Source organism: Chrysemys picta, chromosome 12 (genome assembly GCF_011386835.1).
Source record: "Chrysemys picta bellii isolate R12L10 chromosome 12, ASM1138683v2, whole genome shotgun sequence".
NCBI lineage: Eukaryota > Metazoa > Chordata > Testudines > Emydidae > Chrysemys > Chrysemys picta.
In genome coordinates this window covers 43,274,819-43,287,188 of record NC_088802.1, presented here as the reverse complement: position 1 = coordinate 43,287,188, position 12,370 = coordinate 43,274,819, and the positions used below count along the sequence as shown (strand labels likewise).

The window sequence follows — 12,370 nt, the reverse complement described above, 5'->3', positions numbered from 1 at the left end:
GTTCGGCACGCGGCTTGCCAGGGTAAGCACCCTAGCGGGCTGGGCCAGTTTATTTACCTGCTGATGCGGCAGGTTCGGCCAATCGTGGCCCCCACTGGCCGCAGTTTGCCGTCCCGGGCCAATGGGGGCGGCGAGAAGCTGTGGCCAGCACATCCCTCGGCCCGTGCCGCTTCCCGCCGCCCCCATTGGCCCGGGACGGCAAACCGCAGCGAGTGGGTCTGCCATCACTTAACCTGCCGCGTCAGCAGGTAAATAAACTGGCCCAGCCCACTAGGGTGCTTACCCTGGCGAGCCGCGTGCCGAACATTGCCGACCCCTGCAATACTATGTACATGTAAGTCAAGTGCTGTTTATTGCAATGGTGTTCTCAAGCTTTTCCAGTCTTGATCATATCTTGGATATAGCCTCATCAACACCCCTATGGCAGCTGGAGCCACTGCTTGTGGATAAGCAGTTTACACTGATGTATCAGCTGGAAGTGAGATCCAGCAGCTCTCCAGGTCACTGATAAGCCAATGGCTCCAAACTGGTCACTGAACTAAGTAGACACTGACAGTTTCTTCCTGACAGTGTCAGAAAATAGCCCTAGTTAAAATACTAATAAGACATTTACTTGAAAGAGCAAATCTGGATGTTAAAGTGCAGAGAATCTAGAATATAATGATATACTACCAGAACCATTAGCTCATAGGCACATTGAAACCAGGCAGCAGACTTCTAGATCCTATGGAATCCTCAGGCTGACACCATTCTTAACTCATGCACACCAACCAACCTGCCAGCCTACTCAGCAGAACTGAGATATGTTATGGTACAGACTGTTGATTCATATTAAGAACTGAATGCTCTATTGTCTGCACTTTAAGTGAACAGTAAATGAATCCTATGAACCCAGTTCTGGGAGCCATAATGCAGACAGACTATACCCTTTTGAAAACATGTTTTTCCTTGAGAACCCAATGAGATTTTATCCTGAAGATGTGTGTACCTGATCAATTTAAAACCAGTAAAAATCTGAAGATTGAGTGCTTAGTAAAAGCACCATTGTTCGTCATAAAGCAGCTTGTCTTAATTCAGAAGAGTGAACAGAATTGTTTAGGATGGGGATGGACTAGATTTGAATACGATCCATTTTAGAGAGAGTATCCTTTGAGAAGACACTTACCCATTAGGATTTAGTGCCTGTAACACCACCCCAAACTGAGATAGTGAACTTTAAATGCAGAAAGCTTTCCCCTTCAGAGGTGTCTAAACTCCCTCCTCCATGAACCATTCAAAAACCAAAGACACATTATACAATAAATATCAGAACAAGACTGGAAATATGAGCAACATGGGACATGGAACATTCACCTACATGACTGATGTAACATTTCACAGGAGTATCAAGAGACATTGTGAGATAGCTCAGTGACAGTGCTGTGCAGTTCTGACCATACTCTATTTGCCACAGCAGATTGGGGGGGGGGGGGGGGGAGGAGAGAAAAAGAGGAGAAATTCAGTGATTTGCCAGGGTTCACAAGGGACTTTTCACACTCAGGAGGTGCCTTCCTAGCATTTCTGCTTTTGAGTTGTAGAGGTTCTTACACTCTCTTCCAAAGCATGTCAATAGCATTCGGTTTAAGTCTGAGTGGTTTGCTTGTGGCTGGTCAGAATAAGTTGTGAAGACAACAATTTATTAAACCAAAACACTTTCCAGTAATGTTGTGTCAGGAAAACCAACTCCAGTTCACTTGCTGCTTAAATGGCTGTTTACTTCACTGACATGGCCATCTACAAGAAGCAAACCAAGAAGTGAGAAATTGGCTGACTGACTATCCAGTGCAGTTAGAAGTAACTATTCCAGTAGCCCTGGGGGTTCAATTATGAGCAGAGCTACAACATGAATATTTTGTACCAGTCACATTTGCTGCTAGTAATGGTGTTGGCAAAAGAGAAAGAAAGTTCATTCCTAAAAATATTGAAACTCATGCTCTTGCCTCAATAGTTTCTAACCCTAGTCTCAGAGCCCAGCACTGCAATGCTAATTAAACCACATTAGTAATAGCTCACAGGAAAACATTAAGGAAAGCTGCATAGTTGAGTCAGGGGCATTAGATACTCTTCCCACACCAACACTTCCTGTTTGGCTACCAGATGTCAAGCCCAGCCCATAGCTGCTACTTAAGAAGGAGAAAAGATTTTTCTCCTAAAACTTTTAAGGAGAAGTCCTTTCAGGAAATGTAACTGTTAACAGCTTTGCTGATCTTCATCCTGAAGCTAAAGCTTACAGGTGTGGAAAGTAGCACTGAGAGAAGTACTGGGGTAAAAAGAAATGAATATTTGTTCTAATCAGGAAATGGGCTATTTCTAGTGTAAATTTAAGAAGGTGGGAAAGGCATTAGACTTCACCTAGACCCTGGAGGAAGAGACTATTCATGATCGAAGGTATGAATGCTTTTCCATATTTACATGGATTATTTTGCTAATAAACTCCTGCTCAGCAAAACTAGTTGATAAAAGACATTAAAAGGACACCATGCACTTGAAATAAAGAGGAGTTAAGAATCACTTTACGACTATACTTGTCCTTGAGTCTCCCTGCCAATTTGTTGTTTTTTGGCAATCGTATCTATTTTTAAAGAAATCTGTTGGTGTGAGTTTCCATTTCCATGTGGTCCTAACTATACTGGTATAACCGTGAAAATTACCAAGTGCCATCCAATACACAAAATTTAAAATACAGAAAGCTTATCAGGTTATAGAAAACAATCACTTATTACAAGTATTGTTTAATTTGATGGTAACCATTTTTGTTCTACAAGGAAAGGCAAGTTGTTTCTGACTTGAGTACCATTAGGCTTGCCCAATCCTGAAGAGGTTTTAGGTAAAGCATTTAAGAAGAGGTCCCTGCCAAAAGATCGATTAACAGAGTTGAAGCTAAATCTACTTGGTCACTGAGGAACTAAGAGATTCAAGCTGCCCATGCCCCGAATGACAGACCACAAGGCTTTCAGTGACCTCCAGATAGAGAAAAAGCACTGTAACTCGGCTTCTCCGGAGGAAGATATCCTCAGTGCATGAATAGCAAGGCTATTCAGATGATAGTCCAATAAAGTTGAGTGCTAGACCAAGAGAAAAACTATTAGCTTAATGAACTTGGAATCAGATTAAAAATGTCATGAATACACATGAAACAAGAGCGAGCCTAGGGTTTCCAAGAGGCTTGTCAAAAGATTACATGAATATTAATAGACTTTCAATTTATAATCGAATACCAATTCCACTTAACAGTCACCCTCCTCAAGGGCCACACTTAAGAGCCTTAATGGGCACAGGGTAGACACCATTGCCCTAAGGAATCACACACAAATCCCTATTGTTATTGAATATCCATTTGGATTAGTGAAGAAAGCTCAGCTTTGATGAAAATATGAACCTTATGAACGCTCTGAAAGTCCCTTCTGGAAGCAGGTAACTGACTCATGTTCAAGTGTGCAAATCCTGTCTGACCAGAGGACAGTGTTAGGAGCTGCTTATTCATTCTGGATCAGAGTCGCAAGTGCCACATTTTGCAGGTAGTCATTGACTATTAACAGATGGATTTTGCTTCTTGTGATTGCTGCCAACTCGGGACACTCTGGCAATTACCTTCACTCTGAGACAAAGTCTATCCATTTATTGTGCACTTGGCTCAACAGCTAAAAGACCATTTTTGCCTGTATAACGGCATATACTGGATAAATAGCTACAAAGATCAGCAAGACTTAGTCACATTTCATCTCACTTTATTTTGAATTTACTCTAAACAAAACTAAAGACACAACTTAATATTTACATGGCGTTTGAACTCAGTCTCTTTGAAGTGTCAGCAAAAGGTTCAGAAACTAAAGTCACTTACAAAGCTTCATCTATATTGATTTTAAAATCCTAGTACTAATGATCCATTGTGGCATCCCCGATAATTAAGGATGCTAATAATAAGTCTTAGAAAACTTCATAACTCCCATAGCCACACATTAAAATTTATTTGATTTAGGTTAAATAAAATGCAGGTATTAAACTTAAAATGGTGCAGTGCAGCAGTCAATACATCTAAGGATTGTCCCTCCCCCAACTCCATTTCCCTTGTAACATGGGTTTCAAGTTAATCCATTAGTCCCAAATGCAGACTTCTTGGCACTAACTCTATTGCTGGCAAAGGAACAGGCTGTGACCCCAAATTCACTGGGTTAAAAACCAAAAACAGAGGCATTCTACAATCTACATCTAACCAAATACTGGAAATATTCAAGTTACCACCCTTTTGATCTAAGAGGTCACCACAGGCTGGATTATATTCAATATCTCCTTCCAGCACCTCAAATACACCAGAACTTCATTTGTTCCTGAAAGATTTCTTACAGGTTAGACACCAGAAAGGGAGAGTTACTCACCAAAAGTTTCACCACTTTCCCCATCCTAGAAGAGAGAACACACATTATTTCCTGTACTTTGCAATGGATTTTCAATATTAGATACAGTGTGCAGCACTGAACACTAGGCCCCACCTAGCAACAACTGCTAAACAAAGCTAGTCTAGCATGCTTCTCTATGCCAACAGAGCCCTCTGAGTTGGGGGGAAAATGCAGAAACAGGAAGCAATCTTGGGATGCTGGATTTTCCAGATCAGATGTCAAGGTGGCACTGTGGACAATGCATGTATTCTGCTGATCAGAAGAAACATTGCAAGTCATGTCTATGGAGGTGGTCTATTCAACCAAATTTCTACAATGACATTTTGCCAACTGATCAGAGAAATGAGTTAGACATCTGTGTTTTTAAATACAGACATGTCCATTTATAAGAGCATATTGGTAAGAACTGAATGGGCATAGACCAGGGGTGGCAAACTTTTTGGCCTAAGGGCCACATTGGGGTTGTAAAACTGTATGGAGGGCCGGGTAGGGAAGGCTGTGCCTCCCCAAACAGCCTGGCCCCTGCCACCCCCATCCAACCCCTCCCCTGACTGCCCCCCCAGACCCCCCCAACCCCCCTGCTCCTTGTCCCCTGATCGCCCCCTCCTGGGACCCCTCACCCAACCCCCCCCCCCGGACCCTACCCCCTATTCAACCCCCCCGCTCCTTGACTGCCTCAACCCCTATCCACACCCCCTGCCCCGACAGGCCCCCCAGGACTCCCATGCTTATCCAACCCCCCTTCCCCATCCCCTGACCGCCCCCGCCCCCCCAAACCTCCACCCCATCCAACCGCCCCCTGCTCCCTGACAGCCCCCCAGGACCCCTACCCCTTAATCAAACCCCCCGCTCCCCACCCCCTTGCCATGCTGCTCAGAACAGCATGTCTGGCAGCTGTGCCGCCTGGCCAGAGCCAGACACGCTGTCGCACTGCCCTGCAGGAGTGCGCAGCCCCACAACCCAGACTGCTGCCTGCGCAGCGGAACAGCTGCAGTGGAGGGGCTGGGGGTTAGCGCCCCCGGCCAGGAGCTCAAGGGCTGGGCAGGATGATTCCCTGGGCCGGATGTGGCCCACGGGCTGTAGTTTGCCCACCTCTGGCATAGATGCTACTCTCACTCTAGAGGCCAGAATTACAATGGCATGGAAACTTGTCTTGTGCCCATATGTGCAGGAGCCAGATGGCTAGAGCACTAGTCCAACACTGTTCATCTAGCATTTCATTAGAAAGAGTTCACTTTGATAATTTTACACGAGCTACATTTTACAGCCATGAAGTCAGTTTTTAATATATTGTAGGTAATTATTTTCAGTTTGTCCCCCTCTGCTCTAGGAAGCTTACCCGCTCTTCCCCCCCCCCCCCCCCCGACACTGGCTCTCTCAAAAGGTGGCTCACCTTCCACTCAGTCCCAATTACATTTTCTGTAACAGCATTGAAAATTTCTTTACTGAAGCAGATAGATCGTTTAACACCAGGTTGGGGCTGAAAATGAAACTGTTGCTGGCAATCGATACAGTACTAGGTCATTTCCCTGATGCAGATCAGCCCTTTAACAGTGAGCTAATGAATCTTAACAGAATTGTGCGCCTGGTGCTCAGGTGTAAGCTGACAGCTCCACTGACGTCAATAGAATTACATGAGTCAGGCTGAAGCATGTATATGTACCTCTTAAATTCTGGACTGGACTACACTACACTAGTTTAAACTGCTTGCAGATACAGCTACCGTGCAAGTGAAGCATTCTGTGGGATAGGAATTATGTTCACAAAGTCAGCCTCTGCAGGCTACAGAATATGTAATTCAATTAAACAGTTAACGGAATTAGATCAAACAGCTTACTTTGGTTTTCTGCTGTAACCACCAGATGAAATGGACAGTCACTACGTTCCAATTCAGCAAACAAGACATTTCCTACACTCAAGTCTTGTTGTGGATCAGAAAAGTCAACTTTAATCTGTCTTTGTGACTTAGATGCCATTTAAATATGAGTAACAGTAGGTCTCCAGACACTTATCTGTTGCCCTGTCATCATACCTGGGGGCTATACTTTGCCCAGTTTATCTTTTCTTGAAAATTACCGAATTTTAGATGGAGAGATGACTAGTTTTTAGAATTTAATCACAGATGTGAAGTTTGCTTTAGCCTCCCCAATTTTGCTATGTGCAGAGAAGCTACTATTCTCTCTTATTTCTCCAGGATTTGAAATCGCATACTAAGCAAAAACCTGTGCTAATAGCATGGTTCTTTGTGTCCCCCCCAAGAAGCTAGACCACGTACAGAGGTTAATGCATCTGCTGCCCCCGTAGATGACATCCAGGGAACTCCTTACACAAGCATCCAGGCTACTTGTTTTACACTCCAGCACAGAGCTGTCATCCCCAACGCTTCCCTTCCCTTCCCGCCCCCCGTTGATTAAAAAGCACTGCAGCTTGAACTTTACAAGCAAATGCTGGTAATGATATTGAACTTGTGGCTAAGGCATGGGATTTCCTCACCATTACCAGACTTTTGCGATGGGACAAGACAGAAAATGTTACTGAACACCCAGTTTAAAAATCTATAACTCAGTGTTTAGTTTGATTGCCCACAGCATGTTAGTATGAAATCTCCCTGCACCTCTTTCTCCAGGTAGAAAGTAAGAGGCCACAATAAAGCCACCTACCTGCCTTTAGGCCCTTTTCCTACCATACAATCTTACTAACAGTGGTTAAGCAGCCACAAGCACAGCACAAGCTTTTGATAGTCACTGACCTTTGGATCTACAAAGTCCCCACAGTTTGCATCAGAAGCGTTTATCCTTTGTGGTCCAGATGGTTCAGAATCTTCTCGGACACCTCCGGGCATGGCCCCTGAAAGCAGAAGTTTGTCTTAGTTAGGATGTAAAGTCAGCCTACAAGAAAGCAGACTGGCACAGTCATCCAAAGCTTTATTTCTGATGAACTAGCAAAATCCTAGCAGGACAAGATTTCATCCTAGGCATCTAGGCTTCTCATCACTGCCATATTAAAATGCCTCACAAACATTTGTGAATCTATCCTCAGTCTCACCGCTGAGGCAGAAGTACTGTTTTTTCTGATTTACACAGAGAAACTAAGGTCCGTGGTCACATAGAAAATGTGTGGCAGAGATGGGAGATTAGTCCCCATTGCCCAAATCCCAGTCCAGTGCCTTAACTACGAAACCATCTTTCCTCTGTACTATGAAGTCATCAGCTGCATCCACTACAGGATGCTAATGATTCTGATCCACAGTTCAAGGGGTCACTCTCAGCCTTTTCCATAAAGCATTACAAAATTAGAATAGTCACTAGACATTAGAATAGACACTGAAACCAGAGTGAAGCTTTACCTGTTGAGCCACCCCTAGAAATTGGATTCTCTTCAGGAAGACCAAAGATGTTGGATGCCATTTTGTTCCTTCGCACCGGCTGCTCTTTTGGCAAATCAAAGCTCAAGTTGAAATTGGAACCTCCACCTGGAGGGCGCAGTACCCTGCAGAGAGATTCAATGTGACAATCTTATATTTCAAGAATTTTACCACCAGTGTTACTGAAGTATTATACAAAAGGTAGTTGGGTAAGCAAAGGGATTGATGTCTCTGAGAACTGTAATATACTAGAATTACATGGGTTAAACAATGGGTTAAATTCAGCCCAGTTTCATAGTGTTCTAAAGCTACTCATAAGGCAATTAGATTCACAATCAATTCACAGTAGACAGGTGAATAACACTGACCAGCACTGTACTTGTTGGCACTCAGAAGTCAAGCACTAGATGGGCACCAAGAATGGGTTACACTTGTAATTCACTCCTGGACCTACAACATACTTCAGGACAGCACAAAGACATTTGTTTGGTCACTGCTATTCATATTTTTGGTGGCTAATCGGAGGACTGAAGAGAGACTACAATTCACAACACTAAATATTAAAGACAGCCAAACAAGGAAAAATAGAACAGTCAGTTCCATTTATCCTTGTGTCCTGGATCAATTAAAGGTGCTACATTTTTCAAACTCAGAGCCAAAAAAGCCTTCTATTTATCTGAGAGTCCAATCTTTCAACTACTAAACAGCCAAATTCATTAAAACACCCCATCAAAATTAATCTTGAAATGAGCAATGTGGCAAAGACCAACATTGGGCTCATGAACCACTGTACTATTTGTACCACTGATCATGTCTAGGTTCCAGACTATTTGGAACTGTTCCAAATTTTTTAAAACCCAAACATGCAGCAGGTTCCTGAATTAAGAGATGAGCCAAAAAGCTTTAAAGTAAAAATTGCTTGAGTGCCATCTGTATTGAGCAGGGATTATTAAGGGGCAGAGTTTAGCTGCAAAGCAAAAGAGTCCTGGGCATGTCTATAGAGCTTCAAAAAAAAGCATTTATATATATACACACACAGAGAGATCTTGATCAGGAAGTCACATGAAGAAACCTGTTTGGTACCTCCTCCTGAAAGTCAAGAAGTGAAAGCAAGAAAGCGCAACACTTATGGCTGAAGGAATTCAAAGCTTATTTTCTTCAGCATAGCATCCCTTTATCTCATCAAAAGTGACAGCTAAGAAAACCAAAGAAATCTCAGAAGAGTCTCATCTAGCCTCATAAGTGGTGGTAAACATGAACAGCGCTCAGCCGAAGTTCAAAATACTGACAAAGTTGTCGATTCAGATTATCAAATGAAGTTGCTTTCATAAAGTTCAGATTCAAGCTATGAAAGATGGACAGTCCTATGATTCTATAATAGTGAAGTGGACAGCATCCCAATCCTTTTTAGTGCAGTTTCACAAACTTTTGGTCCTTAGCCTACAGTTCATAGTAGAAAGGTCTGTAGAGTCTCACTATGCAAAAATTCAAACACAAATACAACAGAGCTGGAATAGTGAGCCTCTGACTCATGGATGACCACTGCCAGGAATTAATTCTGATCTTTCCAGACCTTAAGCCTACTATACTAAAGGCAGAACACAAGACATCAATCACTTCTTTACCCTGCTAACCTCAAATGCAGCATAATGGCAAGCAACACAACACCTATGTAGGTGTGAATTCATTTGTTTAATATCCTAGAACTGAACTGAGTTTTTAAAACTTATTTATAAGAAATCTTTAGAGGGGAATACTTAACAGTTGCACTGCTCCTTAGTGTATGGTGGGGATTCTGTATAGAATCCTATTCTCCCCTACAAATTGAACATACAGTAGGGAAATCCAGACGACCAAGTAGATTAAAAGTAACAGCTTTTAAGAATCCACATATACCTTTATGATTTCCTACTCCCCCTTTCTGAGGTATGTAGTTCGGTATAACTGTTCAGATAGTCAATTAAAAATAATCTATTTAATCTTATATTTGATAGAGAGAAATTATACTTCTAGGGAAAGTGTTCAAATGTGGAAACTTTATTATTGTTTTACATATCATCAGTTGCCACATTTATTAGTTCTTAGAGCAGAGTGTTCAAACAAGGGCTTGCAACTACAACCCATATCTCCCCCTGCTTGACAGGGCAGTGACAACCATTTCTTCAGCAGACTGATGTCAAACAGACTTAAGACAGCCTGGTGAATCAAGCAGAAATACAAAAGGGTAGCCAAGCAAACTGCTAAGAGTAGCTTCAACATAAGGTCTGATATTCTATTCAGTCACCCAGCTAAGAGTGAACTGAAAAGCTTTTTAGTCATCACCCAACCCCAGGATTTTGCATTCACCCTGCAACAGCTGACAGCCACACTTTCAGAAAGGCACTGCTCTTTGCATGAAATCCAATGAAATGTGTAACAGGCTGAGAAACCAACCTCACCTCCATGAAGAAAATGCTCTTGCAACAGAGAGAGACCTTTTAAATTCCCAAATGCTTAATAGGAAATTTCTGCGTGTTTAAAACAATGGCTTACAAAAAAGAAAATCTGCTTCAGTTCCACCCTGCCCAGAAGAGCATGATTTATACACTGCAGGATTGAAATACACGAGTTCAATTTAGTTTGAGACGATTCTTAAGAAATGCTATGCATTAAGTTCTTTGTTTCTAGACAAACCATGCTCTTTCTTGTTCCCTCATCCCTTTTTCTACAACAGTCTCACAGACCTTGTTTCCTGCCCCCTCAAAATGGCTCCCTATGTGGGGAACCCCCTCCAAGAATAGCCAATGCAACACTGCGGGTTTTGATCAGCGGAGAAAGGATGTTCGGTGAAGTAGTGCCTTCACTTTCCCCCAGCACTGGAGCATGCTCTTTGAGATCTAGCTGCCTGTAATCCATTTGAAATAACGGGACACAATGAGCTTAACAATAGAGACACCTTAAACCCTGGCAGGATAAAATCTTCCATAAAGTTACAGCAATTGTCTCCGAATCGGAGCAGCCTCTTAGATGAATGCGTGATGAGTTACAAGTGTACCGCTGCTCCCTGCTAAGGTTAACAGGTAGAGAGGCTACAGACAAGAGACAATAGAGCCTGCTCCAGCCCCACCCAGTATGGGAAACCCTCACGGGGCAGCACCGCTGGAGTAAGGAACAAGATACTACTGGAGAAGCCAAGCGGCACAAGGGACCGCAGCGAGGACGGTGCCGGGGTTTTGGGGAGGGACTGAGAGGCGAATCCGGCTGCGTGGCTGGGCAGCGAGCTTCCTTCCTTTGTTCGGAGAGCAGTCACAGCCGCCCGCAGCAGCCCGGGGCGGGTCTGCCGCGATCCCAGCCCTGCTGCTGCTCATCCCCAGGCAACTGCGTCAGGGCTTCGCAGCGAGAAAAAGCGAATCCCACGGGCAGCACATGCCGGCTGGGTGCGGCCGCATCCCCGCCGCCTGCCAACCCCGGGAGAGCAGTCAAGGCACCGCACGGCTGGACCGGAGCCCCCCACCCCAGAGACGGGGTAAAGCGTCCTGCCTCCCCCTGAACCCCGGATACCCCCTCATCTTTCGGGAGAGGGAGCCCATCACCATAACCCCAGGGAGGGGGAGTCCTCAGCGCCCGGCCCCCCGCCGCTGGCTCACTCTGACGGCCCGGCCACAGCTCTTCCTCCCCCCGGGCAAACGGTCCCAAAGGGCAGTCAGCCCTGTCCCCCTCCCCGCGGAGCCCCGCACTGACACTCCCCCCGAATCCCGGGCCCACTCCCCCCGGAGCCCCGCACTGACACCCCCCCGAATCCCGGGCCCACTCCCCCCGGAGCCCCGCTCTGACACCCCTCACCCCCCCGAATCCCGGGCCCACTCCCCCCGGAGCCCCGCACTGATACCCCGCCGGCTCACTCCCCCCGGAGCCCCGCACTGATAACACCCCACCCCCCCGAATCCCGGGCCCACTCCCCCCGGAGCCCCGCACTGACACCCCCCCACCCCTCCCGAATCCCGGGACCACTCCCCGCGAAGCCCCGCACTGACACCCCCCCCCCCCGAATCCCGGGCCCACTCCCCCCGGAGCCCCGCACTGACACCCCCCCCGGCCCACTCCCCCCGGAGCCCCGCTCTGACACCCCCCACCCCCCCCGAATCCCGGGCCCACTCCCCGCGGAGCCCCGCACTGACACCCCCCACCCCCCCCGAATCCCGGGCCCACTCCCCCCGGAGCCCCGCTCTGACACCCCCCACCCCCCCCGAATCCCGGGCCCACTCCCCCCGGAGCCCCGCTCTGACACCCCCCACCCCTCCCGAATCCCGGGCCCACTCCCCGCGGAGCCCCGCACTGACACCCCCCCCCCCCCGAATCCCGGGCCCACTCCCCCCGGAGCCCCGCACTGATACCCCCCCCCGGCTCACTCCCCTCCCCCCATATCACCGACCTGGAGCTGTTCCTGCCGTTGGGGTCCACGCCCTTGTAGGTGGTCGTGGTGGTCATGGCGGGGAGAGACGAGCGAGAGTCCGGCGAGATGAATTCCACTCCCCGCTGCTGGTGACAACTGCTGCAGCCGCCGCCGCCCCCTGCCCCAGCAGCCGGTTTT

At 46.4% G+C, this 12,370-nt stretch overlaps 1 protein-coding gene across 1 annotated transcript in view; it reads right to left on the bottom strand.

Annotated features, from left to right (window-relative positions):
• JPT1 (Jupiter microtubule associated homolog 1) overlaps positions 1 to 12,370 on the bottom strand; it is a 16,097-nt gene extending 3,727 nt beyond the window's left edge. Inside the window, exons 1-4 of the mRNA XM_005297468.5 lie at positions 12,212 to 12,370; positions 7,783 to 7,925; positions 7,186 to 7,283; positions 4,416 to 4,440 (exon numbers count right to left, since the gene is read on the bottom strand). Coding sequence (XP_005297525.1) covers positions 4,416 to 4,440; positions 7,186 to 7,283; positions 7,783 to 7,925; positions 12,212 to 12,267 — 322 coding nt within the window. The 5' untranslated portion in view covers positions 12,268 to 12,370. The remainder of the gene's footprint in view (positions 1 to 4,415; positions 4,441 to 7,185; positions 7,284 to 7,782; positions 7,926 to 12,211) is intronic.